Raw genomic sequence first — 26,321 nt, 5'->3', positions numbered from 1 at the left:
TTTCTTGTGGCTATGTTGGTGCCACCGTCTCCAACCTGAAAACCCACCCAGGCTAGGAGATGAGACATCTCCCATCTCTCCTCCACCCCACTCCATCCCTACACACACGTCCTTGCAGAGCGTGAGCCAGGCCTTCAAACAACTGCCTGGCCACACTCCTTCCCCTGCCTCCAATTAAACGAATCAATGGCTATAAGTCAGTTGGCTATAAATACAATAGAAAAGTAGTCTTGCCAGGCATGATGGCTCAGGCCGTCCCAGCACTTTGGGAGGCCAAGGTGGGCGGATCACCTGAGGTCAGGAGTTCGAGACCAGCCTGATAAACATAGTGAAACCCTGTCTCTACTAAAAAAATAAAAAATACAAAAATCAGCTGGGTATGGTGGCAAGTGCCTGTAATCCCAGCTACTCAGGAGGCTGAGCAGGGGAATCGCTTGAACTTGGGAGGCAGAGGTTGCAGTGAGCCGAGATCATGCCACTGCACTCCAGCATTGGTGACAGAGCGAGACAGTCTCAAGAAAAAATAAAAATAAAAAGAAGAAAAAGAAAAGTAGTCTGTAGGGGTATCAGTGGGGTTAGGTTAGGTGAATTTGGCTGGAGGTAAATAGAGTAACGGGTGGGAACAGGGTATGCTGGATGCAGCATCTCGCCATGGTCCCTGCCCAGCAGGTATCACATACAGTTGGCCTCCATAATGGGCTCTTTGTCTTGACAGGAACTGGGATCCATTTGAAGCTCCTTTGTGATTCAGACCCATTCTTTCTCCTTCTTAGAGAGAGGGTCTCCCTCTGTCACTTAGGCTGGAGTGCAATGGCGCGATTATAGCTTGCAGCAGCTTTGAACTCTTGGGCTCAAGGGATCCTCCTGCCTCAACCTCCAAAGTGCCTCCCAAAGGTGGGATTACAAGCATGAGCCACGGCACCCAGCTCACTCTGACCCACTCTAAAGGTGGCCTAGAATGGGTCAGATTGGGTCTGCAGGACTTGTGGGGGGCCAAAGGCATGTCAGGTCCGGGACAGCCTCAGTGTTCCGCACAGGGCTCCGTCAGCACCGGCTGCATGGACTTGACCCTGGATGGAATAGATCTCCCCTGCGGAGGGACCTGCTCATGGCTGATGGAACCCAGGTGGCCACTCTGTTCTTTTCCTGACACCCTCGGTGACTACTATAGGCCCTGCCCTGGACACCAGCTGAGCCACAGCCTCAGCCCTTCCTAGGACTAAAGGGGAGGCTGCAGCCGCAGATGCTCACTGGGACAGGGCCTGTCAGCTCCCACTGCAGCGCCTGCAGCTTCGCCAGCTTCCTGGGATAAACATGGAGCACGTGCAGGAGGGTCCCAGTGCCCCCCCACCCCTGACCAGGGAGTAAGGTTTAGGTTTTCTTGTGGGTGCATAATGGAGTTTCCCTCTGTCACCCAGGCTGGAGCGCAGTGGCGTGATCTCAGCCTACTGCAGCCTTCACCTCCTGGGTTCAAGTAATTCTCCTGCCTCAACCTCCCTAGTAGCTGGGACTACAGGTGTGCACCACCACGCCCAGTTAATTTTTGTAGTTTTAGTAGAGACAGGGTTTCACCATGTTGGCCAGGTTGGTCTCAAACTCCTGACCTCAAGTGATCCACCCGCCTTGGTCTCCCAAAGTGCTGGGATTACAGGCGTGAGCCACGCGCCCAGCCTCAGGTTGAGTTGAAGAAAGCCTTCTCCTCAGCTACTCCTCACTGAGGTAAACTGAGCTAAACTGAGATTTCTGTAGCAGCCATGTTCACAAACGTCCACCACAGTGTGCCCCAGCCTGGCCTCCCTCTTCCCGGGTGCACTGCAGACACTGGTGAGTGACACTGAGAGGCGGGTGCCACCCTCTGTCTGGCAGGCCATCCCCAGCTTTCCTCCTGCTCTCCAGGGGAGCCGGGTCCCCACAGGCATGCATCTTGGCAGAGCGTTGGGAAAAGCATCCTCCTCTGGAGATCACCATGGTGAGACAGCCCAGGCCAGGGGCCGGCTGCCGTTCCCTCTCCCACTTGCTACGAGAAGGCAGGGAAAGATCTCAGGAGCTTTGGCCTCAGTCTTCTCATCTGTTAATGACAAGACTGGACGAACAGTCCCCAGATGTCAGTTTTATGAGAATCACCTGGGGCCCTTGTTCCGCTGCTGAGGGGAGCCTCAGTCTGTTTTGGCTGGTCCTGACTTAGATAATAGACTACATTTTAAAAATACATATTGTGGTAAAATATACATAAGACAAAATTTCCCATTTTAACCATTCATAAATGTACAATTCAGTGCCATTAAATACACTGACAATGTCGTGTAACCATCACCATCTATATCCAAAACTTTTTCACCATCCCCAACAGAAACTCAGTATCCATTGAACCCAGAGCTCCCCCTTCTTCCCTCCCTCCATTCTCCTTTCTGTCTCTATGAATTTGCCTACTGTAGTGGCCTGGAGTAAGTACAGCCAAACAATATGTACCCTTTCGTGACTAGCTTACTTTCCTTAGCATAATGTCTTCAAGTTTCATCCAGGCTGTAGCGTATGTCAAAATTTCCTTCCCTTTGAAGGCTGAGTGATACCCCATTGTATGCATAGGCCACATTTTGTCTATCCATCCATTCATGGATGGGTAGAGACCATTTCTGAGAGAGAAAAAAGGACTCGCGATCCTCCGCGGTCCCTGGCAGCTCTAACAGTCTGCAGTCTGCAAAGCTTTTCTAGGAGATGGAGTGTTTGTGTTCCAACAGCGACCAGGAACGGTGGTGGCGGTGTTGGGGAATCAGCCAGGTCCTGCTGCTCTCCTGGGATGAGAATAAAACAAGGATGGAACCCTGGGACGTGAACAGGCAATTTCAGCGCTGTCACTGAGTCTGGAAAGTCGCTTTTAACTGCACTGCAGGGCAGGAAGATCTTGGTTTAGAGAGTCCAAAATTCAGGCATCAAATTACAGCTCTGCCACTTACTGGATGAAAATGTCTCAAAACATTTTCTGCCATTTTCTACTATTAACTGACTGTAGAGCTGGCTAGTTCATCTCTTGGACTCTGCATTTTCTATTTTGTAAAATAAAATTAGTAACATTACACACAAGACAGATGTGAAGATCAGACTGAAATAATGGATGTAAAAGTGCTCAATAAGAGATTAACTGTTTTCAGATATCACACATTATTTCAGCAGAGCCCCAGGTGAACACATCACACCAGGATGGGGACACCTTTCTGAGAAATGCATCGTTAGGCAACTTCGTCATTCTTCAAACATCATAGAGTGACTTACACAAACTGGCATAGGACAGCCTGCTGCACACCCAGGCAATGTGGGGTAGCCTGTTGCTCCCAAGCTACACATGTGCACAGCACGTTACTGTGCTGGATACTGTAGCCAGTTGCAACACAGTGGTATTTGTACATCCAAATGTCTGCAAACATAGAAAAGGCACAGTAAAAATATGATATAAAAGATAAGAAATGACACACCTATACAGGGCACTTATCATGAGTGGAGATTGCAGAACTGGAAGTTGCTCTGGGTGAGTCAGTGAGTGAATGATGAGTGAATGTGAAGGTCTAGGACATTGCTGTACACTACCGTAGACTTTAGAAATACTGTACACAGACACCACACTACATTTATAGAGATATATTTTTCTTTCTTCAATAATAAACTTAGCTTACAACGTTTTTACTTTAGAAACTTTTAAATATTTTTTACCCTTTTGTAATATAGCTTAAAACACAAACACATCGTACAGCCGTTCAAAAATATTGTCTTTATCTCTTTATTCCATGAGCTTTTTTCAAAATAGAAAAAAATTATTTGTATTTTTTTTTACTTTTAAACTTTTTAATTAAAAACAAAGTCACGAACACACACTTTAGCCTAGACCTACACAGGGTCAGGACCATGAACATCACTGCCTTCTGCCTCCACGTCCGCAGAGGAAATAACAGGCATGCAGCCGCCGTCTCTATGATAACGTGTTTTTCCTGGAATCCTTCCCGAAGGACCTGCCTGAGGCTGTTTCACATTCAAAGTCTAGCTGTTGATTGTTGAGATTGTTTTCATTTATTTTAACAGCTTTTTTTTTTTTTTTTTCTTGAGACAGAATCTCGCTGTGTCGCCCAGGTTAGAGTGCAGTGGTGCGATCTTGGCTCACTGCAACCTCCACCTCCTGGGTTCAAGTGATTCTCCTGCCTCAGCCTCCCAAGTAGCTGGGATTACAGGCGTGCACCACCACTTCCAGCTAAGTTTTGCATTTTTAGTAGAGATGGAGTTTCCCCATGTTGGCCAGGCTGGTCTCAAACTCCTGATCTCAGGTGCTCTGCCCACCTTGGCCTCCCAAAGTGCTGGAATTACAGGCATGAGCCGCCGAACCCAGCATTAACAGCTTTTTTTTTTTTTAATAAGTAAAAGGAGTACACTCTAAAGTAACGATAAATAGTATAGTAAATACATAAACCAGTATATAGTTGTGTATCATTATCAAAATATTGTGTACTGTACGAATTGTGAGTGCTATACTTTTATATGCCTGGCTGCACAGAAGATTTGTTTGTACCAGTATCACCACATATACACAAATAATGTATTATGCCACAACATTGTGACAGCTGTGACATCAGTAGGTGATAGGAATTTTTCAGCTCCATTATAAGCTATGGGACCACTGTGGTATACGCAGTCTGTCATTGACCTAAACATCATTATGCAGAGTGCATAATTGTATATTCATCACTTCTGACAGAAATGTCCAGTGTGCAAAGTCTAGCTGTGAAGTGTTGAGATTGTTTTTGTTTGTTTTAACAAAAGAGGTTTGAATATTCCCTTCAGAGACGGGTAAGGGACGTGAAGGAAAGGAGAAAACAATGAAAGCAATAACTGAAGAAGAAAAGTCTTCCTTTCCACAGGTATTAATTCTATTTTATTTTTTTATTTTTTTATTTTTTAAATTATTTTTTATTATTATACTTTAAGTTCTAGGGTACATGTGCATAACGTGCAGGTTTGTTACATATGTATACTTGTGCCATGTTGCTGTGCTGCACCCCCACAAGTATTAATTCTAATCCCCTCCCCCAAATTAACCTTACGCTTCTTGAGTCTTGAAGAAACACCAGGATCCCACTTTTTCTCTCAGGATCTCAGGATTAGTTTTAGTAACATCAGTATAACACATTCATTTGCAGAAAGATGCAAACCGAACCAAAAAGCAACAGGCAGGTGTCTCAAAGGTCTTGAGGTTTATTTAGCCAAGGGTGAGGATGTGCCCAGGGGGAAAATCACATCTCACAGTGTTGCAGGAAAGGGGTCCCAATCTAGACTCCAGAGAGGGTTCTTGTATCTTGTGTAAGAAAGAATTCAGGGCGAGTCTGTAGAGTATAGTGAAAGCAAGTTTATTAGGAAAATACAGGAATAAAGGAATGGCTACTCCATTGACAGAGCTTCCCGAGGTTGCTAGTTGCCCATTTTAAAAAATTATTTCTTGATGATATGCTAAACAAGGGGTGGATCATTTATGTCCCCCTCTTTTAGACCAGATAAGGTAACTTCCTGATGTTGGCATGGCATTTGTAAACTGTTATGGCACTAATAGGCGTGTAGCAGTGAGAACGACCAGAGGTTACTCTTGTCACCATCTTGGTTTTGGTGGGTTTTAGCAGACCTCTTTACTGCAAACTGTTTTATCAATAAGGTCTTTATGACCTGTGTTTTGTGCTGACGTCTTATCTTATCCTGTGACTTAGAATGTCTTAACCATGTGGGAATGCAGCCCAGTAGGTCTCAGCCTCATTTTACCCAGTTTCTATGTAAGATAAGAGTTGCTGCTGGGCACGGTGGTTCACGCCTATAATCCCAGTACTTTGGGAGGTCGAGGCGGGTGGATCACAAGGTCAGGAGATCGAGACCATCCTAGCTAACACAGTGAAACCCTGTCTCTAATAAAAATACAAAAAAAAATTAGCTGAGCGTAGTGGCAGGCACCTGTAGTCCCAGCTACTTGGGAGACTGAGACAGGAGAATGGCGTGAACCTGGGAGGCGGAGCTTGCAGTGAGTTGAGATTGCACCACTGCACTCCAGCCTGGGTGACAGAGCGAGACTCGTCTCAAAAAAAAAAAATGGAGTTGCTCTGGTTCAGAGGCCTGTGATATTTCTCCCCGCCCCTCCCCCACCCTTTTATAAGAGAACTTTTAATCCTAAGGGTTGCGGAGGGATAAAGATCATCTTCTGTAACTTCTTGAGGCTGAAAAGGGGCGATGCTGTTCCTGCCCAACCATTAGAGTCTCTTGTATTCAGGGTAGAGCTCAGTCAGAAAGCGTCAGTATGGCGAGTGCCATTCAACATTCTTGAGTTCTGACAAAAGGTTCTATCTGGAAGATTAACAAGTGTTCAATTTAAGACAACATTTCATAAGCTTATTCTGCATTCCTACACAAAGTACAACAGCAATATATTTGACAATAATAAAGCAAAGTAAGTAAAGTTATTTAAAGTAAACAAAATAAGAAGGCTTTCCATGAACTGAATAGCTGCTGGAATCAAGCTGATATGGGATTGCTAGTCAATTCTAATACATGTCCAGATTTAGAATACTGATATAGATTTCTACATTACCCATCTCTCTTGTTTCTTCTGAGCAGCAGGCAGAGCTCACTGGTTGGTTCATAGGAATAAACAGAATTAGCCTAAATTGCAGAAACAAACTTTAAAAACAATTGATGAGCCTAGAATCTAATAATAGATGTTCCATAGTTCTTAAAACATAATATCTCTCTCTCCAGTTTCCTATTTTTACTAAAGACAAATCATGGTAAGAATGATTTGCCTTATTATACTTGGCATGACTATTTGCATAAAGTGCAACAAGAATAATTATTTTTCACATAAACTCTTTTTAAATTGGCTTTGATGGAACTCTGTTCCATAGAAGGAATTTTAGATAAGACTTTTTAGAGCTGAGCCCTGCCATCAGTTTGTACCCTCAAATACCTATGAGCTGGGTAAATTCCTCTCCACTTGAGGTTCCAAGATAACCTGGGGCTCCTGGACCTGTTAGAAAGTGACGTTCTTTACTTACCACAGGTCAGAAACCCTGCACAGGGACTGCATAGGCAAGGTATAAGGCATTTCCCCAAGGGGCTTTTATTGGCTTTACAAATCAAGTTTGATTCCTTAAAGGAAAGCATGCCATTCCAGTCAAAGCCTTGGTAAAATAACCAGTTTTTCCAATTGTCCTGTTACAAAAGAAAACAGATTCTTATTGCACTTACACAAGTAATTATTTGCCATAAATTAAGAATACTCACGAATAATTTCCAAATTCTGGAGAAATCAGGTAGAGAGAAACAAATATTCTCTAAATTTGTTCACAGGAGTGTACTATACTCAATTGTTAAAAACTGTAAATAGCTTGTTAGTTCAGTCTATGCAGTTAACTCCTGTTCTGATATTCATGAACATTCCACTTCTCCATGAGAGTTCTGAAAATTGTTTCCTCTAATGTCACAATTTTTGAAGTTATCAGAAACCTGCATTTAAGAACACCTGTCAAAGCCCTGTATTTGATTATAAACCACCATCTAAAGAGGAACGAAACAAGGTAACACTTGTTTGTGGGTGACAAAATGTCTTAGGACAGCCACAGTTACAAATATGATTGACAAATTTTGTTACCTCTGGGGCATACAATGATTTTATGTAACAATTGTAATTATTAATAACATACAGTAAGCCATATTAGAATCATAGGAGTTTCTCATAATTTTTGGACACATACCAGTAACATATTTATACAAATGCAGCCCAAAGAAAACCAAACACCATTTTATATTTGACAGTGCTGCTTGTATGATTTTTTTAACCAAATAAGCCAAATGTCACTGTTGCATTAATGCATTATTGATGTCAAATCCCATTCTTAATAAAACCTTATAGACATATCTACCCAGTTTTACTGTTTGACCATAAGGTAAGATTCTCATAAACCTTTCATAACCCTTTACAATTTTTGTTAAAGAGCAGCTCATAAGCAGGATTTTGCTCTAAGAAAAACCTGCTGTGCTTTTATTCCAATGTTTAATTTATGGGAAAAACTGAACAGTACCCCTTTAATTTTAGCCAATATGTTCACACACAGAATTTCTTGTACAAGATTAATTTTTCACAAACCTTCCACAACTTGCTTAAACCTTTAGCTTTATCCTAAAACAATTCTTTAGCCCTTTTATATAGGCAAGAAAATCCACAGTCCCATGACTTCTTATAATCCTTTGCTAAAAGTACATTCTACTTTCCTTACATACCCTGCATGTAAAACTGTTTTTTTCAGTAGTTCCAAATACATGCCACACTGTTAACTCTTAGCAACTTTTTCTTTTGATGAAAACTTTGGTAAGCTAATGAAGTACTAGGTGTGGAGCCTAGCCCAGGACACACCAGGCAGAAGTGCAGATAAGGATTGACTCTTTCCAGCATAGCTGGGGGGCCTGCCTAACACTACATGTCCCCAGGTCTTATCTGGAATATAATGCTCCAAAGCAGGTAAATTGAACAATTTTCAAAAGCCAAAGAAGCAGTTTATGACCTTAAAGCATTTAGTAACCTTAATATCTGACCTGCATAATTTACACCAAATGTTTACATTATTGAAGATATTTTTATTTTACCAATAATCTTTAAAACTCTCTTTATTTCCCAAAGATTACTTAAGTCACATGAACTAAATAAAAGGCATTACACTTTTTACTTTTCTCACAAAATATTCTGTTGAAGCTCTTATTGTTACTAAACAAATTAATCAAAGCTCTTTGAGATATAAACATCACACACACAACATATATAAATACATAGAAGATAAAGGACTTATTCCCTAAGCCAGGAATTGAACTCTGAACTTGGGCTGCCATTGGGAAAAGAGAAAGCACGTTCACATGGTTACAAGGTCAAGCTCCGAAGGACATGACTGACCAGTTTCCTGGACTATCTTGAAAAGCAGGTTTACAGGTGTCCTAAGCCTATGTTCTATCCTAAGGTGCAGCTCTCCAGGACAGAACAATACAGAAAGACCTACGAACCACATCAGTTTCGCTACAGCTTACGACTAGCCTCACAAAATCTTTTTCTCATTAATCAAAACTTTATGGGAGATAAACGATGATTTTTACCATTCATCCAACTAGTTGGCACAGAGAGAGAGACAAAAAGCAAGGGAGAAAAGCATTGCTTGTGGCAGGGTGGGGAAGGTGAGGCACTCAGGGAGGCCAGAGAAAGGCCCACCCATGCAGCAGCCCTGAAAAGTTCAAGTGGTCTCTTATCAATAGCAAAGAGATATTTTCCAGGAGTTCCATCAGCTCTCCAGTTTCCCCTTTTTGGGGAGGAAAAAGCTCCCCATGTTCCATGATCCTGTATATGCCTAACCCTGTCACCCATAGCCATCAGCAAAGAGTGAAAGGTGATTAATCCAAAGAGAATAGAGGTTAACATCCCATAGTGCCAAACCCATTCTTAGCCAACAGGGATTTTACTGAGAGGGATTTTACGGAGAGGGGCCTCTAACCCTCCTAAGTTGGTCCTCTAATCCAAGGTCGGTCAAGCATCCTTTCCTTTTATTAAGAGAGGCCTCTAACCCAGTCTGTCTTAGAGAGACTCTTACTCCCCTAAGTTGGGCCTCTAACCCAATTCCATTCTTTTCCCAAGTATCCTACCGCTTACCCGAAGTCGACTAATCAGTTCTGCAGTCTATTTTCTTTGGAAAGGGGGGATTTCCTCAGTATCGTCCCTTACGTGATTCATCAGAAAGATGTTATCGGACCCCACCACTTACCCAAAGTTAGCTGTTGGGGTAGGGGGTTCCGTACTATAGTTGCTTCTGGGGTCGCCAGAAAGATGTTACAAGGAAAGGGGCACCAATCCAGACCCCAGAGCGGGTTCTTGGATCTCGAGCAAGAAATAATTCAGGGTAAGTCTGTAGAATAAAGTGGACGCAAGTGTATTAGGAAAATAAAGGAATAAAAGAATGGCTACTCCATAGACCCTGAGGGCTGCTGGTTGCCTATTTTCATGGTTATGTCTTAATGATATGCTAAACAAGGGGTGGACTATTCATGTCCTCCTCTTTTAGACCCTATAGGGTAACTTCCTGATCTTGCCGTGGCATTTGTAAACTGTTATGGCACTAATAGGAGTGCAGCAGTGAGGACGACCAGAGGTCACACTCGTCACCATCTTGGTTTTGGTGGGTTTTGGCCAACTTCTTTACAGCGACCCATTTTATCAGCAAGGTCTTTATGACCTGTGTATCGTGTGCCATCCTCCTATCTCATCCTGTGACTTAGAATGGCTTAACTGTCTGGGAATGCAGCCCAATAGGTCTCAGCCTCAGTTTACCCAGCTCCTGTTTAAGATGGAATTGCTCTGGTGCACACATCTCTGACAACAGGGGCATCTGTGACCTCTGCTTTTCCTAGAGGGGGCTTTGTGAACTTCAGTATTTAAAGGAGAAAGAGCAAGCAGGAGGGAGAAAAGGGAAGAGTGGAGGCAGTGAGGCCAATGCTTACACCTGTGCAGCTCTGTCTAGCTTCAGTAAATCTACATTTCACATGTGAAAAGATGGCGTAGAGGAGAATGTCAACTGTGCATTACCTCCAGCTCAGCAAATCTGCATTCTACGGAAGATAAAGCAAGCTTGTGAAAAGAGGGAGCAGAGGGAATGAGGCTGTGAAGCTAGGTTGTGAAATTACAGCTGTTTGGGAAAACACTGTCAGTGACTCAGTTCCCAAGCTTAACTTTCCCTTCAGCGTAGTGAGTTTGGGTCCTGGGATTCTGCTTCTCTTTCACCCAACACAACAGTCATGAGGGAGCTGTTGCCTTTTAGTTCTAGGCCTTTGGAGACCACCAGGGGTGCATTCTCTCACATCTGATCATCGGATCTGGGGATTCTTACATTTTCCGGGTGGCTTCTCCCTCAACTTTATGCTTGGATTTTGCCTCTGGTTGGCCCATTTTTTTTTTTATTTTTTATTTTTTTGGGAGACACTTTTTTTTTTATTTTTTATTTTTTTTAATTATTATTATTATTATACTTTAAGTTCTAGGGTACATGTGCATAACATTCAGGTTTGTTACATATGTATACTTGTGCCATGTTGGTGTGCTGCACCCATCAACTCGTCATTTACATCAGGTATAACTCCCAATGCAATCCTTCCCCCCTCCCCCCTCCCCATGATAGGCCCCGGTGTGTGATGTTCCCCTTCCCGAGTCCAAGTGACCTCATTGTTCAGTTCCCACCTATGAGTGAGAACATGCGGTGTTTGGTTTTCTGTTCTTGTGATAGTTTGCTAAGAATGATGGTTTCCAGCTGCATCCATGTCCCTACAAAGGACACAAACTCATCCTTTTTTATGGTTGCATAGTATTCCATGGTGTATATGTGCCACATTTTCTTAATCCAGTCTGTCACTGATGGACATTGGGGTTGATTCCAAGTCTTTGCTATTGTGAATAGTGCCGCAATAAACATACGTGTGCATGTGTCTTTATAGCAGCATGATTTATAATCCTTTGGGTATATACCCAGTAATGGGATGGCTGGGTCATATGGTACATCTAGTTCTAGATCCTTGAGGAATCGCCATACTGTTTTCCATAATGGTTGAACTGGTTTACAATCCCACCAACAGTGTAAAAGTGTTCCTATTTCTCCACATCCTCTCCAGCACCTGTTGTTTCCTGACTTTTTAATGATCGCCATTCTAACTGGTGTGAGATGGTATCTCATTGTGGTTTTGATTTGCATTTCTCTGATGGCCAGTGATGATGAGCATTTTTTCATGTGTCTGTTGGCTGTATGAATGTCTTCTTTTGAGAAATGTCTGTTCATATCCTTTGCCCACTTTTTGATGGGGTTGTTTGTTTTTTTCTTGTAAATTTGTTTGAGTTCTTTGTAGCTTCTGGATATTAGCCCTTTGTCAGATGAGTAGATTGCAAAATTTTTCTCCCATTCTGTAGGTTGCCTGTTTACTCTGATGGTAGTTTCTTTTGCTGTGCAGAAGCTCTTTAGTTTAATTAGATCCCATTTGTCAATTTTGGCTTTTGCTGCCGTTGCTTTTGGTGTTTTAGACATGAAGTCTTTGCCCATGCCTATGTCCTGAATGGTACTACCTAGGTTTTCCTCTAGGGTTTTTATGGTATTAGGTCTAACATTTAAGTCTCTAATCCATCTTGAATTAATTTTCATATAAGGAGTAAGGAAAGGATCCAGTTTCAGCTTTCTACTTATGGCTAGCCAATTTTCCCAGTACCATTTATTAAATAGGGAATCCTTTCCCCATTTCTTGTTTCTCTCAGGTTTGTCAAAGATCAGATGGCTGTAGATGTGTGGTATTATTTCTGAGGACTCTGTTCTGTTCCATTGGTCTATATCTCTGTTTTGGTACCAGTACCATGCTGTTTTGGTTACTGTAGCCTTGTAGTATAGTTTGAAGTCAGGTAGCGTGATGCCTCCAGCTTTGTTCTTTTGACTTAGGATTGTCTTGGCAATGCGGGCTCTTTTTTGGTTCCATATGAACTTTGAAGCAGTTTTTTCCAATTCTGTGAAGAAACTCATTGATAGCTTGATGGGGATGGCATTGAATCGGTTGGCCCATTTATTAACCTAGTTGCCTCTCAGTGCATTTGTGTGTGGTTAAAATATCCAAACAGCTCTCAGATGCAGCCAGAAGCTTTCTGTGACTTCAATAATGCCAGGATGCTGGGGAGCAGATGGAGTCGTCTGGGAGACAGGAGGGCAAGGGTAGCCCCTCCTGAGCTGCAGAAGGCGATGATGGAGAAATGGCCACAGGCAGGCTGCACAGGCTTTGCTGTCCTTCCCAAGCCGGGTGCCAGCCTTCTGGCCCCATGGGTTTCCCGTGGGGAGGCTGCTCAGCCATGTGAGGGCAGGGAACGAAAGCAGCAGTGTCTCCACGACAAGGGTAGGGTGCAGACAGACACGATCAGGCTAGAGTTAGCTTTCAGGTGAAGGCGACTGGCTAAGATTTAGAAATGGATGCACAAAGCTAAGATTTAGAAACAGATGTGCCAACACCCATCGCCCTGAAGAATGGCCCAGATCTGGTGGTAGGGTTGCCTGGAGCTCCAGGCTGGGCAGGACAATGTGAGTGCGTCCCAGGCCCAGGATAAAAAGGCCACGAAGGTGCTTGATGCAATCCACAGGCACAGGAAGGCCATGGCCGCTCTAGTGCAGTGTGCTAGCCTTTTCAGCCTTGTCTTCTCAGGACTCCAGTGCAGGGTTGGTTTGATGTCAGCAGATGGTTCCGCTGAGTCCTAAACTTGCACCTGAGGCTCGGCACTGCCCTGCTGGAAATCAGAACCGGACCAACATGACCCAGATATTGCGGAACGAGCTTAGGCTCAGTATTTCCAAACAGGAGAGAGGCTGTCCACCTTCACTCCTGGCGGGGGCTGGTCCCTCCCAGTGACTGGGGATTTGCTGCTGCTGAATAGAGGTCCACTCACCTCCCTCTGGAACTCTGAAGCTTCTGGAAGACTATTTTGGTTTTTATGTCTGTCATCCCTTCGCAGAGGTCAGTCAGTCCCCCGTGGGGAAGCTCCAGCCCCAGGGCAGGACCCACTGGGTGCCTGTTGGGCTAGAACTCTGCCCTGAGCCACGTCACCCGTGTCCTCGTGCTCCAGCCTCCCTGAACTTCTCCCACTCCCAGCACAGGCTGAGCTTTTCCACCTGCGGTTCTAGCATTTTCCATCCCTCCACTTGCCTGGTGAATGCCACATGAGTCTTCATGGCCCAGTGCAGAGGACTTTCCCTCCCAGCCTCTGTGCCCCCTCCTCACTGTCCCCAGAAGGATTTGCACTTGTGTTTTTACAATTAAGAGCTATTTCATTAGGGACAGGTTCTTGCTCTGCTGCCCAGGCGGGAGTACAATGGCTGTAACACAGCTCACTGCAGCCTCAAACTCCTGGGCTCAAGGATCCTCCTGCTTGGTCCTCCTGAGTAGCTAGGACTATAGGCATGCACCACCACACTGGCTAATTTTTTTTCTTTTTTTGTAGAGATGGAGTCTCAGATTGTTGTCCAGACTGGTCTCAAACTCTTGGCCTCAAGTAATCCTCTTGCATCAGCCTTGCAAAGTGCTGGGATTACAGGCGTGAGCCACCACACTGGCCCAGGTCTACTTTATAAACACTTAAAAGCCTTGGTTTCCTTGTATTTCTTCATATCTTCTCTGGCCCTGGCACTGCAGTTAGAACCAAGCACATGCTCTATGCTATATAAATGTGGGTGGAGTGCATAAATTAAGGACTGCCACAGGAAATGCCTACTAGAGTGAGTCTTCTGAGAGGACTTGGACTTGCATTTAGAACTTCAAGGGAAACAGTTGGGCGCAGTGGCTCATGCCTATAATCCCAGCACTTTGGGAGGCCGAGGCGGGCGGATCACGAGGTCAGGAGATCGAGACCATCCTGGCTAACACAGTGAAACCCCGTCTCTATTAAAAATACAAAAAATTAGCCGGGCGTGGTGGCGGCGCCTGTAGTCCCAGCTACTCGGGAGGCTGAGGCAGGAGAATGGCGGGAACCCGGGAGGCGGAGCTTGATTGAGCAGAGATCGCGCCACTGCACTCCAGCCTGGGCGAAAGAGCGAGACTCCGTCTCAAAAAACAAAACAAAACAAAACTTCAAGGGGAATGATTCATCTCTGATCTGTGGAGGGATGGCATGCCTCGCGGTGGCGCAGTCTGCCTCCCTAACCTGCGATTAAAAGATTGGTGGCAGAATGGTCTGCAGATCTTGTATTTACTGTAAATAATCAACCCAGGTAAGGAAAATCCCTCTACATAGTTCTGCTAGTTAAATTCCACCCCAAACAAAACTACCAGAACACAGCTATCAGTCTGAAGTAGGAACAGCTAATGCCATTAGAAATTATGGAAAAAAGAATCCTCTGTCTTTATAGAACAAAAAATGAAGCCTCTTTCAGAAGACCACCCATGGTTCTAGAGAAAGTGGTGTTGCTGGTAACTCAAGAATTCAAGTCTTCTGGAGAGGTGAATTTCATGCAGTCATGGATCACACTAATTCAGATGCCACTGGCCATTCATGAGATGACCTAACCTTGGTCAGCTGACTCTCTGGAGTAGAGACCTTTCAACCCTCCGTTGGCTGAAGTGTGACATAACCAAGGCTAGTGTGAACTGCTGCCTTGACTCAGCATAATGATGTCCCTATAATCACATACCAGGACTTACTGAAACTTGTTCGATATTATAGACGATTTTGAAACCTCTCAGACCACTGTTCACTTTCAAGACTGAATGATAAACTTAAGCTCTATTTACAGACCTTAGTTGGTGCCAAATTCATTTTTAAAAAATGAGACTAGGCCAGGTGCAGTGGCTCAAGCCTGTAATTCCAGCAATTTGGGATTCCAGCAAGCTGAAGTGGGAAGATCATTTGAGGTCAGGAGTTCGAGACTAGCCTGACCAACATGGTGAAACCCCATTTATTTAAAAAAAAAAACCAAAAACACAAAAATTAACCAGTGTGGTGGCATGCACCTGTAACGCCAGCTATGCAGGAAGCTGAGGCAGGAGAATTGCGTGAACCTGGGAGGTGCACTGCAGCTTGGGTGACAGAGCAAGACTGTCTCAAAAAATAAATTTTTTAAAAAATCAGACAATACCTTCTTAGTTTAAAATGGGACACATTCAGAATAAGTAGCCAGTTGCAGAAACTTTAATAATAGTGCTAACAATGAAAATATGTCATTGTTATTACAATAAAGTAGTCCAGACCTCCTGGGAGAATCTTATTAGCTTTATTTCTCTCAGAGAGTTGATGGATTTATGGTACCCATCAGCTAACCCAGTCTCCATGGACACCAGGAAAGTCCACGTGCTCTGGGGCGCTAGGGTGCGAGTGGGGGTGTCGGGGGGAAGTCAATGTCCTTCCCTCAGAGAATCCAGTGTCAACAGCAGAAACTCACCTGCTGAGAGAGCAGGATGTCACTGTAACTTTTTTTTTTTTTTTTTTTTTGAGACGGAGTCTCGCTGTGTCACCCAGGCTGGAGTGCAGTGGCCGGATCTCAGCTCACTGCAAGCTCCGCCTCCCGGGTTTACACCATTCTCCTGCCTCAGCCTCCGGAGTAGCTGGGACTACAGGCGCCGCCACCTCGCCCGGCTAGTTTTTTAAATTTTTTTTTTAGTAGAGACGGGGTTTCACCGTGTTAGGCAGGATGGTCTCGATCTCCTGACCTCGTGATCCGCCCGTCTCGGCCTCCCAAAGTGCTGGGATTACAGGCTTGAGCCACCGCGCCCGGCCTGTAACATTTTTTAAAGTATTTTTTTTTCCAGGAAGTTTAAAGTCCTTTCTCAAAATCGAATAATAGCCTTAAAAGCTTTACTGAGTAGAGGGAAGAAAGGAAGGATTCCTGCTCTGTGGAAGTCTCCGCCTTCCTCTCTTTAGTCCCCCTCTGCAGGACACCTGGCTGAGCAGCATCTAGAAGGATACAAAACTTTCTCTTTAGTTCTTTCCCTCTTTGTGCCCTAAGAGGAAGGGAAAAAATAGAGATCACGATAAGACCTTGATGTCAAAGCTTCTCAGGGGCCACAGAGCACCTTCCAAGTAGCCCAATGCACCTGGCTGTGTTTCCAGACTCTCCCTCACAGGTCACCAGTGAGGATTACAAATCACCCTCCAAAAGCCTGAGGAGTCAGAGGGGCTTCCGTCCCTCTCCGGAGCACAGTTTTTAGTGACAGAGCCTCGTTATGTTGTCCGGGCTGCCCTCAAACTCCTAGGCTCATGATCCTTCTGCCTCAGCCTCCTAGTATCTGGGACCACAGGCAGGAGCCGCTGTGCCCAGAGGCAGCAGAATTCTGCAAAATCCTCACATAGACTTTTGAAAGAAAAAAACACGTCTGCATCCACAAAATCAATCATTCTGTCACTGAACACATAAATAAGAATACCAGTGACAATTTTATTCACAAATAAAAAAGGTATTACAAAACTAAGAATATGATAATTGACACATTTATAAATTCCAGTATGCAAAATAGCAATGATGAAATTTACATTGATTTAAGCTATTTTAAAGCAAGGATGGTTTTCCTTTCCTTTTTTTTTTTACCAACACAGACAATAGTGCTTAACCTAGGTAATAGCAACATTAACACTTTATCTAAAGTAGAAAAATCTCTATTTAAAAATATATTCCATATACACAAAATGAGAAAATGCATGACCTTACTTGGTTGCTCCTGAAATCCTCCTCATTCTTGTCAACGAGCCTCTGCAGTCCGAGAAGCCACAGTGGTTATGCCCATTCAGCCACACGCATTACCCGACCAGCCTTCCTGACATCGGCACTCTAGCAGCTGAGTTTATTGAGTGCTATGGGATAATTCCAACAAAGTGAAGTGTAAATTGGATTTTTTTTCTCAAATGTTGACAAAGTGTAAAATATCACATTGTTGTATATTGCTAGAGTGGTAGGGTAAAATGTCTTCATCTTGATACAAGTTACACAGGATTTATCAAATTCAGTAGCAAATGAAATCCATTTTCAACCCTAAGCAGTTCTCTGCTGATTGCAAATGATGTTTTGGGATTTTTGGCCAAAATCTCATTCCCATCAGTCTGGCTTTCTCCAGCCAGTGTTTGTCCTTGAAGTTAATCAGGGTTCTACATGTGGAAAATATATACAGGCTACACAAAGGAACACAGCCCTGCCCACTTTCATCATCTCTCTGTCATAACAGAAAGGACCAGATGGCAAATAGTGGCACGTATGTGAATTACAGTGAGGTCACGCAAGGAAACTCTACTTGCATTTTCACAGCCATTGTGTGGTCAAATCCTAAATATTTTACATGTCCAAAAGGCAATTTTCCTAAGAGTTCATACTACCAAAGGATCATTGGTTTATACTTAAAAAAAAAAAAGTAATCCAGGAAAAAATCAATCAATTATGACTAGGCACTAGGCTGACATGACAGCTTGGGGGCTCCAATGAAACACTCATTTCCTATTTCAGGTGAGGGAATTGAGGTCACGAGATGTACCAGACACAGGCAAGCTAGTGAACACATACCAAAACCTGAAACTATGGAGAAAAGGCCACAAGAAAAAGGGCTCATTAAATGTTACTAATCTTTCACAAAGAGAGAAAACCGTGGGTAATACATGAGAAGATAAAAATGTCCTAGGAAAGACACATTTTAATATTCAGTTTACATGTTAAAAGACAGTGACTTGGACAGGGCAATTCCAAACCAAAATATTGTAGCGCACTCGAACATACTGATGTTCAAAAGTCTAAAAAAATGCCCTGTTCAAGTAAGTCCTCTCCAGGGCATAAAGAGTAAGAGCAAATGAACCATTCGCTGCTTTGTGACTGAACGGAGTTCATTTCTGTCTTAGCTCTAGAGACGATGCTAGTGTGTAGATGGTAGGGGATAGAGCACCTTAATAGAAAGAAACTCCATCCTCTTAAATCCAACACCGGATGGCTGAAGTAGGAGATGATGTGCTAACTAATCTTACACGATCAGAAGGAGCACGACAATGTCCTGGTCAAACTACACTAGGGCAGTTACAGCTGCTTCATCTAAACCCCTACAAATGGAGCATTTTCTTTTAGTCCTAACGTGTGGTGTGTTCTCATGGAAGACTATTGCAGTAGTAGGGGAAGCTGCTATGCTGTAATTTCTAAAGCCTTTAGTATAAGATACAATGCAAGTAAAAGGTCATTTATGTTTATAAATACCCTTTTTCTATAATCTTCTAAGCTCAGGCAGAGGGACAGATGCAACAAATGTTTCTATATCAACTGATTTTCATATAAATATGCCAGCCTTTGCATACAAGTCTCCACAATATGTGTTAATTAATATGTGTTAATTCTGGGCAATGGGCTGCCCTTTCTCAGCCACATTCCCTGGCCCTGGTGTGCTCCTGAGATCAGCACCAGCGGGTGTGTATGAGACCCAGGCTGAAGTGTGGATTCCGGAAAGAGCTATCCTCTGTCTGATTCCTCTCATTCAGTTGACTTCATCTAATAAAGCCAAGATTTAGGCAGGCTATATGAAGGCCATTCTAACCACCTACGCGACTCAGTTTAGATGATGAAAAAGTGTCCTTCTCAAATAGAAACACTCACTTTTGAACCCATTCTACATAAAAGCTAAGGTAATTTATCTGACATTTCATAGGCAGTATGAAATTATTTCTGGAAAGAAAAAGTATACTCTGGGTCTTCAGTCTTGTAAAACCATAATCACCATGAAAATAAGCATGAAGGCATTTCTGTTTCTTGTTATATGTCCACAATCTCATAGGCTGCCAACTCAACCCATCCTTCTTTGAAGTCACTTTTGTGGCAGAGAAGCTCCTTATGTAGGAAAGATGCAGAGTATCATGAGTCGGCCTGGAGTCTTTTCTTGTTATTCATTGAGGTTTCAGCTTACAGCTGGTTTGGCTCAGAAGCAACTGGCTGAAAGGCTTCAAATGCCGTCAGTTTGGTTCAGATTTATTTTTGCCCCAGAAGCCATGTAAGGTCCAGACTGCTCAGTCCATAAGCCTAGCAAAGGAGTACTCTTTGGGTTCCAGCACACACTTCTACTGCAGAAAGAAGCAGGTCCTTTAAGCTTCCTAAAACAGCAACAGAAAGGAAGCTTTAGAGACAATGTCTTATAAGTTAAATCTGCTAAATTTCAATGGTAAAGAATTATGCATAACTTTTACTAGTAGTACCCATGAATTTAATAGCACATGGACAAGAAACTCATTCAACAGTATCCAAATATCCAGCTACCCGTGTAATCTCAGGATAAAATAAAGGTTTTCATAACAATTCATAGTCACCCAATAACTGCAGAGTACTTAAAAGACGATACTGTAACCCATAGCAATCATAATGTATTAACAAACCATTCTTCTGTGGGCTTTCAACCTTATTCAAACATTTAAAGCTTCTTTCTTCTGTACTGTGTTCCTTTCAAGCATCTGTAGGTAAATATTTTAGGATTCTGTATTTCCTTTCTTTCAAAGAACAAATATGATGAATGAATAGTGCCATTCTTTATCTGCCAACTTAGTCTTTGAATGTAAAACTTCCATTAAACTATTAGAGAACGTTCAGAAATAGTTGGGAATAAGATTTATCTTATAACAATCTCCCTAGCATACTCACAATCCTTATCGGGAAAATATCCTCAGCAAAGTATAGCCATTAGACGTGTCCTTATCACAAAGAGCATGACGTCAGTGCACAAAGGGTGCAAGTGAAATCACTGAACATTTACTTCGTGTATTAACCCTTCACTAACTTACCACGAACTTGGCATTGGTGACATACCAGGTAAGTGTATGCAAAAAATTATTCCTAGGTCTAAGGAGATTATCTAGAAGTCAAATCTTAAGAAATACGTCCAATAACAGGAGATAGTTTTATCAAATACGTTGATTAACTGACATGGTTATAATAACTACATTAACCCTTCTGTGGGAGGCAAATTATCCTCATTTTGCCGATAAGAAAAGTAGAGATTTCAATAGATTGAAACACTAGAACCCAGGGTCCTCTCATGTTTCCTAACCTTCTTTCTGTCTCTTCCTGTTGACATTTTAAATGTTGGATTAAAAACAACCTCAAGAAATGCTTTTCCTGTAAGTACACAGGCTGGCTTTGTTCTCTCAAATAGCTCAGCAAAAAATGTTCCAAATATTTCAGTTTTGTTCCCTTCTGGAACATTATCTGGAGAGATGTGTATAGGAAAAACTTGATTCAAATCGAGTCATACAAACTCAAGAAGGCTCTCACACCTATTTGCTTTATCTGGAACCGTAACTATCATCAGATTATGGGTGATCTTAAATCACCCACAAGAAAACTAGTGTGTGCAAATGCAGGTTTTGGAAACAAATGCATCATGTGTTGAAATCATGGCCTCACACCACGTAAAGAGAGAAGTGCTGTTTGGCCACAGCTGCTCCTTATCCACCTCCCAGATGGACACACGTTGTTTTCCTGAGCTACGAGCGAGCTCACGTCATGGAGCCAAGCTAACTGAACACGGACCTGTGGAATGGATAAAATTAACGCGATGCCCTGTGCTTTGGTTCATCATAGTGAGCTGCTGAAATCAAATTATTGTATTTTATGTTTTAAGAGACAGGGTCTTGCTTTGTTGCCCAGGCTGGAGTGCAGTGGCGTGATCCTAGCTCACTGCAGCCTCAAACTCCTGAGCTCAAGTCATCTTCCTGCCTCAGCCTAAAATCAAATTCTTTATGAGAAGTGAATGTGTCCTCTAGTTGGAAAATTAGCCTGTTGGGGAAAATGTGGGTTGGTTTTTTGAATTTAGATTGGGGGAAAAAAACCAAAACAAAAGCAAAACTACTTGAGTTAAACACTGGGTTGAACCTTGAAATACAGAGGAGGACCACGCCCCCAAAGGCCTGCAGTAGCTTAAGGTTCATTTGCTACATTTCACAGATTATTAAGTGCAACTGAAGTTTTTTTTTTTTTTTTCCAGCATCTGGAAATTATTATCTCTTAAAATAGGCTCAAAATATTATTTACTATTATAGGGGAAAAATCAAAATGGTCTATATTTTAACAATTCCTTTTTAAAATTCAATGTCATACTTAGATTTATCTAAATTAATCTAACAATTATAGGACTACACATCTTGAAAAGTTAGTAAAAACCTTTCATTAATAAATTATGCTGTGCAACTTGAATGTAATATTTTCTCATCAGGTTCAGTTTAGATGTAATTGTAACTTTCTTTTCATAATGATTTGAGTTGAAAGTATATATAAATCATGAGAACTACCCTGCATGTCTTTCAAAAGAGTTAATAAGTCATGATATACCAATCTCACCACCTAAAGCATGTTTCTAAAATATCATGTCCATACAGCTGTGATGACAGTGCTTACACAATCCTGTCCCCACCGCACCAACATGCACAGACACAAGCAGGCAATGAGGTGGCTCCGGGACGACCTTGTATGAAGATGTTCCCTGCCTTAGTCTCGGCAATGGACATCACAAACTTGGGAACAAGCTACAAAATTAAGGTGAGTGGTAATTCTGTTTCCTGACAAAATTCTGAAAAACAGTCATCAGTCAGCTGGCAGCACCGTAGCCCTAGTTCCTCAGATGGTCTAACGAGAGTCAACGGACGATGCAGTAGACGTGGCGAGGGCCCCTCATTTAGTGCTGCTGGGGGGCAGCTGGGCCCTCTGCTGCCGAGCAGGGGGGTTCCCCTGTTTCTAGCATCCTCCGATCCGTCGGTGGACGCTCTCCGCTGTGAAGGACTCGTTACATGCTCTCGGCTGCTGCGTCCTCTCAGCTCCTACGCTGTGTGGGGCACAGTCCATTCTCGAGACTTACACTCAACTAGGTTAATTCTTAAGTCTTTTCTTATTTCTTATCATAACAATTTTACTAATTATGGATGGCTCAAAAGAACAAGACCAGTGAACAGCCTTTCCTAACTCCAGGCAAAGCTCAGAGGTAGATACTCTGTGTGTGTTAACTGCCTAATTTGTTTTCCCTTCATTCACTCATCTCCCTTCTCTTACTTCTCCATTCCCCCATTTTGAGAACAAAACCAATTTTTTCCCTCCAAAGCTAACAAATGTTTTCTCTATAGAATCCCCTGTAAATTCTCCAGATAATTTTTTTTTGTAGTTAAAAAAAGCAAACAAGGTGGAAAGGTGGCTTGAGCCCGGGGGGATGAGGCTGTAGTGAGCTGTGATCGCTCCACTGAGCTCCAGCCTGGGCGACAGAGAGAGACCCCGTTTCAAAACCCAAACACGAAAAACAGAGAACAAGTACTGCAGACTTAGATCATATGTAACTTGTGAACTGATCTTAAAAGGAACACATCAGCATTCACACTTTGACTGTGCACTAAGTCTCTGATATAATCAGGCCAGCATACAGAAGCACATGGAAGCGAGACGCCTCTGGAGCAGGCTCAGCTGCCTCCTCCGCACCCACAGCGCTGATCTGGGGCAGGGAGGGACAGGCAGTGACAGCAGCGGCCTCTTTGTGGGGCAGGGTCTTGTGGGCCTGGGAGCTGGACTGTTGCTGTGACTCTGCCCTTTTACACTCAAGGCTTGACACTTTTCTTCTAGAACTTACACTAACAATACATGCGCTCCCATTTAAGGAAAAGTTTACAAACATGAGGTCAAAATCAGCAAAGGCCACGTCCTCACCTGAAGAAAGCAGAGACGTGCCCGGTTACCCCAGAATCCTTTGCTGCCTCCAGTTTTGCAGCATGCAGAAAGCCCCATCTCTGCAGGTGCCACCCTCGCTCCACCCAAACCTGATTTTAAACCACTCCGTCTGAGAGGGTCTTATGACCCGGTCTCAGGTCACAACCAACAATCAATTTCCAGCCAAATCAATCAATCTGTCAAAGTAGAGTGATCCAGAAAACAATAGCAAGAGAGAGAGGAGGGAAAAGAGCAGCTTTAGGAGACCTAAATTCACAGAAACTTGGCAGTGAATGAAGTACATTTAAGTATTGGGCATAAGTAATAGATATATAACTATATATAACAGGAAGAAGTGAAGGTCAGGAATTGTCTGCAAGGTGCTCCCATATCCGACGCGTCTCTCTCAACCAGGGAACGAGGCGGCAGGTGCTGTGCTAAGTGGTTGTACTTACAAAGAGGAATAAAAGAACGCCGCTGTACACTTTGCTCTTATATATTAGCTGTGTTAGTTTTTTAAAAAAAGACTTGAAATTTATTTTAAAACATATTCTACAACATACAAGAAATTAGGAAAGATGCAAAAAAAATCTCATGAGGTTCCCCCTAATTTTGTGCTGGGAACAGCGTTCTGGTCTAGTGTAAGTCAGTGCTATGTTCACAGGGAACCCAGTCGCTGCCTTACCTGGAGGGACGTCTGAGTGGCTGCGTGGATGACAGCGCCACTCTCCTGATCTAGCTGGCTTCTCGTAGTTGGTGCATCCTGAGTTGATGCTGGTTCTGCCAGTGTGTTGTTACATCTAGATAAATCCGCAGCTGCTGTAAAGTTTTCAGAATGAGCTTGGATTGGAACAGCCCCACCAACCAAATCTTGACTGCTATTTGAAGCCAAAGACGTTGAGCTGTCGTGTTCTGGACTGAGTGAAAGAATGTCTTCTCCAGTGAGTTCGGGATAAGAGTCACAAAAAGAGATGTTGTCACCACCCATGGGATTCTGCATCAGAGGCCAGGCGTCTGAAAACTCGCCACAGATGGACCGCGTGAGGGACCCGAAGAAAGTTGGCACCATCTCCCCGGCTGGGCCTGCGTTTCTGCACACACATTCAAAAGAGCTTAAAGTCTGTGATGGGGAGAAAAACACTACTACAAAGAAGCATGTCAGCCGTAATGTTCGGTCTTCTAGATGAAATATCTAGATACTAAATCAGAATTCTAGTGTTTCCTATTGTTATAAACTTGCCTCAATACAGTAAGTCAAATTACTCCATTTACTTGAAAACTGAATTTTGACCCCTCCTTCTAATTAATATAGTTACATTTAATCCAACGTCTAAAACATGGAGTTTCCTGTTTAGACAGGAAGACAGTTTAGACAGTTTCCAACGTCTAAAACATGCAGGGTCTCATCTGAGTTTGATTGAGTGCTATTCTAAAATAATAGTCCATGGGTAAAAATTACTTACATGTTAATTACAGATGACAGAGGTGTCAGAAATCATGGACATAAGACAAAAATAAAATTAATGAAGAGTAAAGTATAAAGAATGTTGTACTGGATACGAGTGACCCTGAGAGACCTACCTAATTCTTGCCTGAGAATTGCACCCCACCAATATCCAGAACGTCATTAATATTTAAGAGGTGATGTTTCCATCGTTTCAGATGAAAATCGGTACAGTAGTAGAATGCATATTTGCACAGGCGGATATGAAATGATTGACTGAAAGCACCCAGTTACCTCGCCTGAAGACTGGCCGCAGAATGCACCCCACAACCAACAGTCGCCCGGTCGGGGCTGCAGGCCTTGTCACAGCACAAGGATGGGAGCAAGTGCACCGGCCCTGGGGAAGACAGCACAGGTGTGAAGCACAGTGCCTCCCTCCGGCAGCTTTCACCTCCGTAACACTCAACACTCCTCTTGGAAACCTAGATGTTCCCCTTTGGGTGACTTTTGGGGGAAAAGGAATACAAGGTTCTCTTTTTTCTCATCTTAAACAAATGATGAGCCACTTACCTAAGGTACCGCGAGTAGACAGACTCATACAGACAGATGAAGAAGGGGGGACGCTAGGGGGCTGGGGCAACGGGGAGACCAGGAGCTGTTGTTTAATGGAGACAGGGTTTCAGTTTGGGAGGATGAAAAATGTTCCGGAAGGTGAATGGTGGTGATGGTGGCACCTCAGTGAGAATGTACTTAACGCCACTGAACTGCACACTTGAAAATGGTTAAGATGGTGAATTTTATGTTATGTGTATTTCACTACAATAAGAAGTGGGGAGAAGGAATAAAGCAGTCTGTGGGAGGGCACAAAACGAGACTCTTGGCCCCACTGAGGACAGGAGGAGCAGGACAACTTTTCTGCTGAGTGGCCTCCTAACACAGACGAGAGCGTGCATGTTCGAACCCTCTAACTCCATACACACAGACACATTTCTTTTTATTGCTAGCAATGTCACTTAAGGAATAAGTAGATATGTGCACACAGCTTTACAAACTGAATATACCACTGAAGCTGGATATATTTTGTGCTACAAAGATAATATAAGCTTAAAAATCTAAAATAGAGATTAGATAAGAAACTTAAAAATAAATCTTCTCAATCCTATAAGCAGAAAATAAACACTCATCTTTTTGAACAGCCTTCTTGATTTCTCACTCTGTCTATACATAGATATATCATTCTGATTTAGAACCACAAACACACTAAAGCGCGCACACACACACACAGACTCACACACATACACAGAGGAGCACTTGGAGAAATTATATATTTATATATACAGCTACTGAAGAAATTATACATTTACATATATAGCTATATGTTTGTGTGTATCCAAATGTTCCATGAGGAATATCTCTTTACTTTTACAAACAGGAAAAAAATTATGAAACTACAGTCTCCCTTTTAAAAAATGAATGCCAAATATTGAGATGCAATCGCAAGCCTGTGTGAAACAGGATGACTGGCCTGCCTGCATCTCAGTTTCCCTCAAAGCAAGGCCTCCGCCCGGACCATCTAAACATACAGTGCTCTGAACCCGTTGAACTCACCAGGGTTTACTGCCACTTAACAAACGAGT

At 43.1% G+C, this 26,321-nt stretch overlaps 1 protein-coding gene across 4 annotated transcripts in view; it reads right to left on the bottom strand.

Moving 5' to 3' along the window:
* Positions 1-16,965: 16,965 nt before the first annotated feature.
* The window catches only part of TNFRSF19 (TNF receptor superfamily member 19), a 105,900-nt gene continuing 96,544 nt past the window's right edge, over positions 16,966-26,321 (bottom strand). For 3 of the 4 annotated variants that reach the window (XM_025364696.1, XM_025364697.1, XM_025364695.1), the window contains 3 exons: positions 24,979-25,081; positions 23,926-24,331; positions 16,966-19,657 (listed from right to left, as the gene is read on the bottom strand). In XM_025364696.1, coding sequence (XP_025220481.1) covers positions 19,649-19,657; positions 23,926-24,331; positions 24,979-25,081 — 518 coding nt within the window. In that variant the 3' untranslated portion in view covers positions 16,966-19,648. Of the gene's footprint in view, positions 19,658-23,750; positions 24,332-24,978; positions 25,082-26,321 lie in introns of those variants that run through there. The other variant, XM_025364694.1, reaches the window with a different exon arrangement.

Source organism: Theropithecus gelada, chromosome 17 (genome assembly GCF_003255815.1).
Source record: "Theropithecus gelada isolate Dixy chromosome 17, Tgel_1.0, whole genome shotgun sequence".
In the NCBI taxonomy this organism is placed as follows: Eukaryota; Metazoa; Chordata; class Mammalia; order Primates; family Cercopithecidae; genus Theropithecus; species Theropithecus gelada.
Note: the sequence above shows the minus strand (reverse complement) of the source record. Positions and strands in the feature narration are given on the sequence as shown.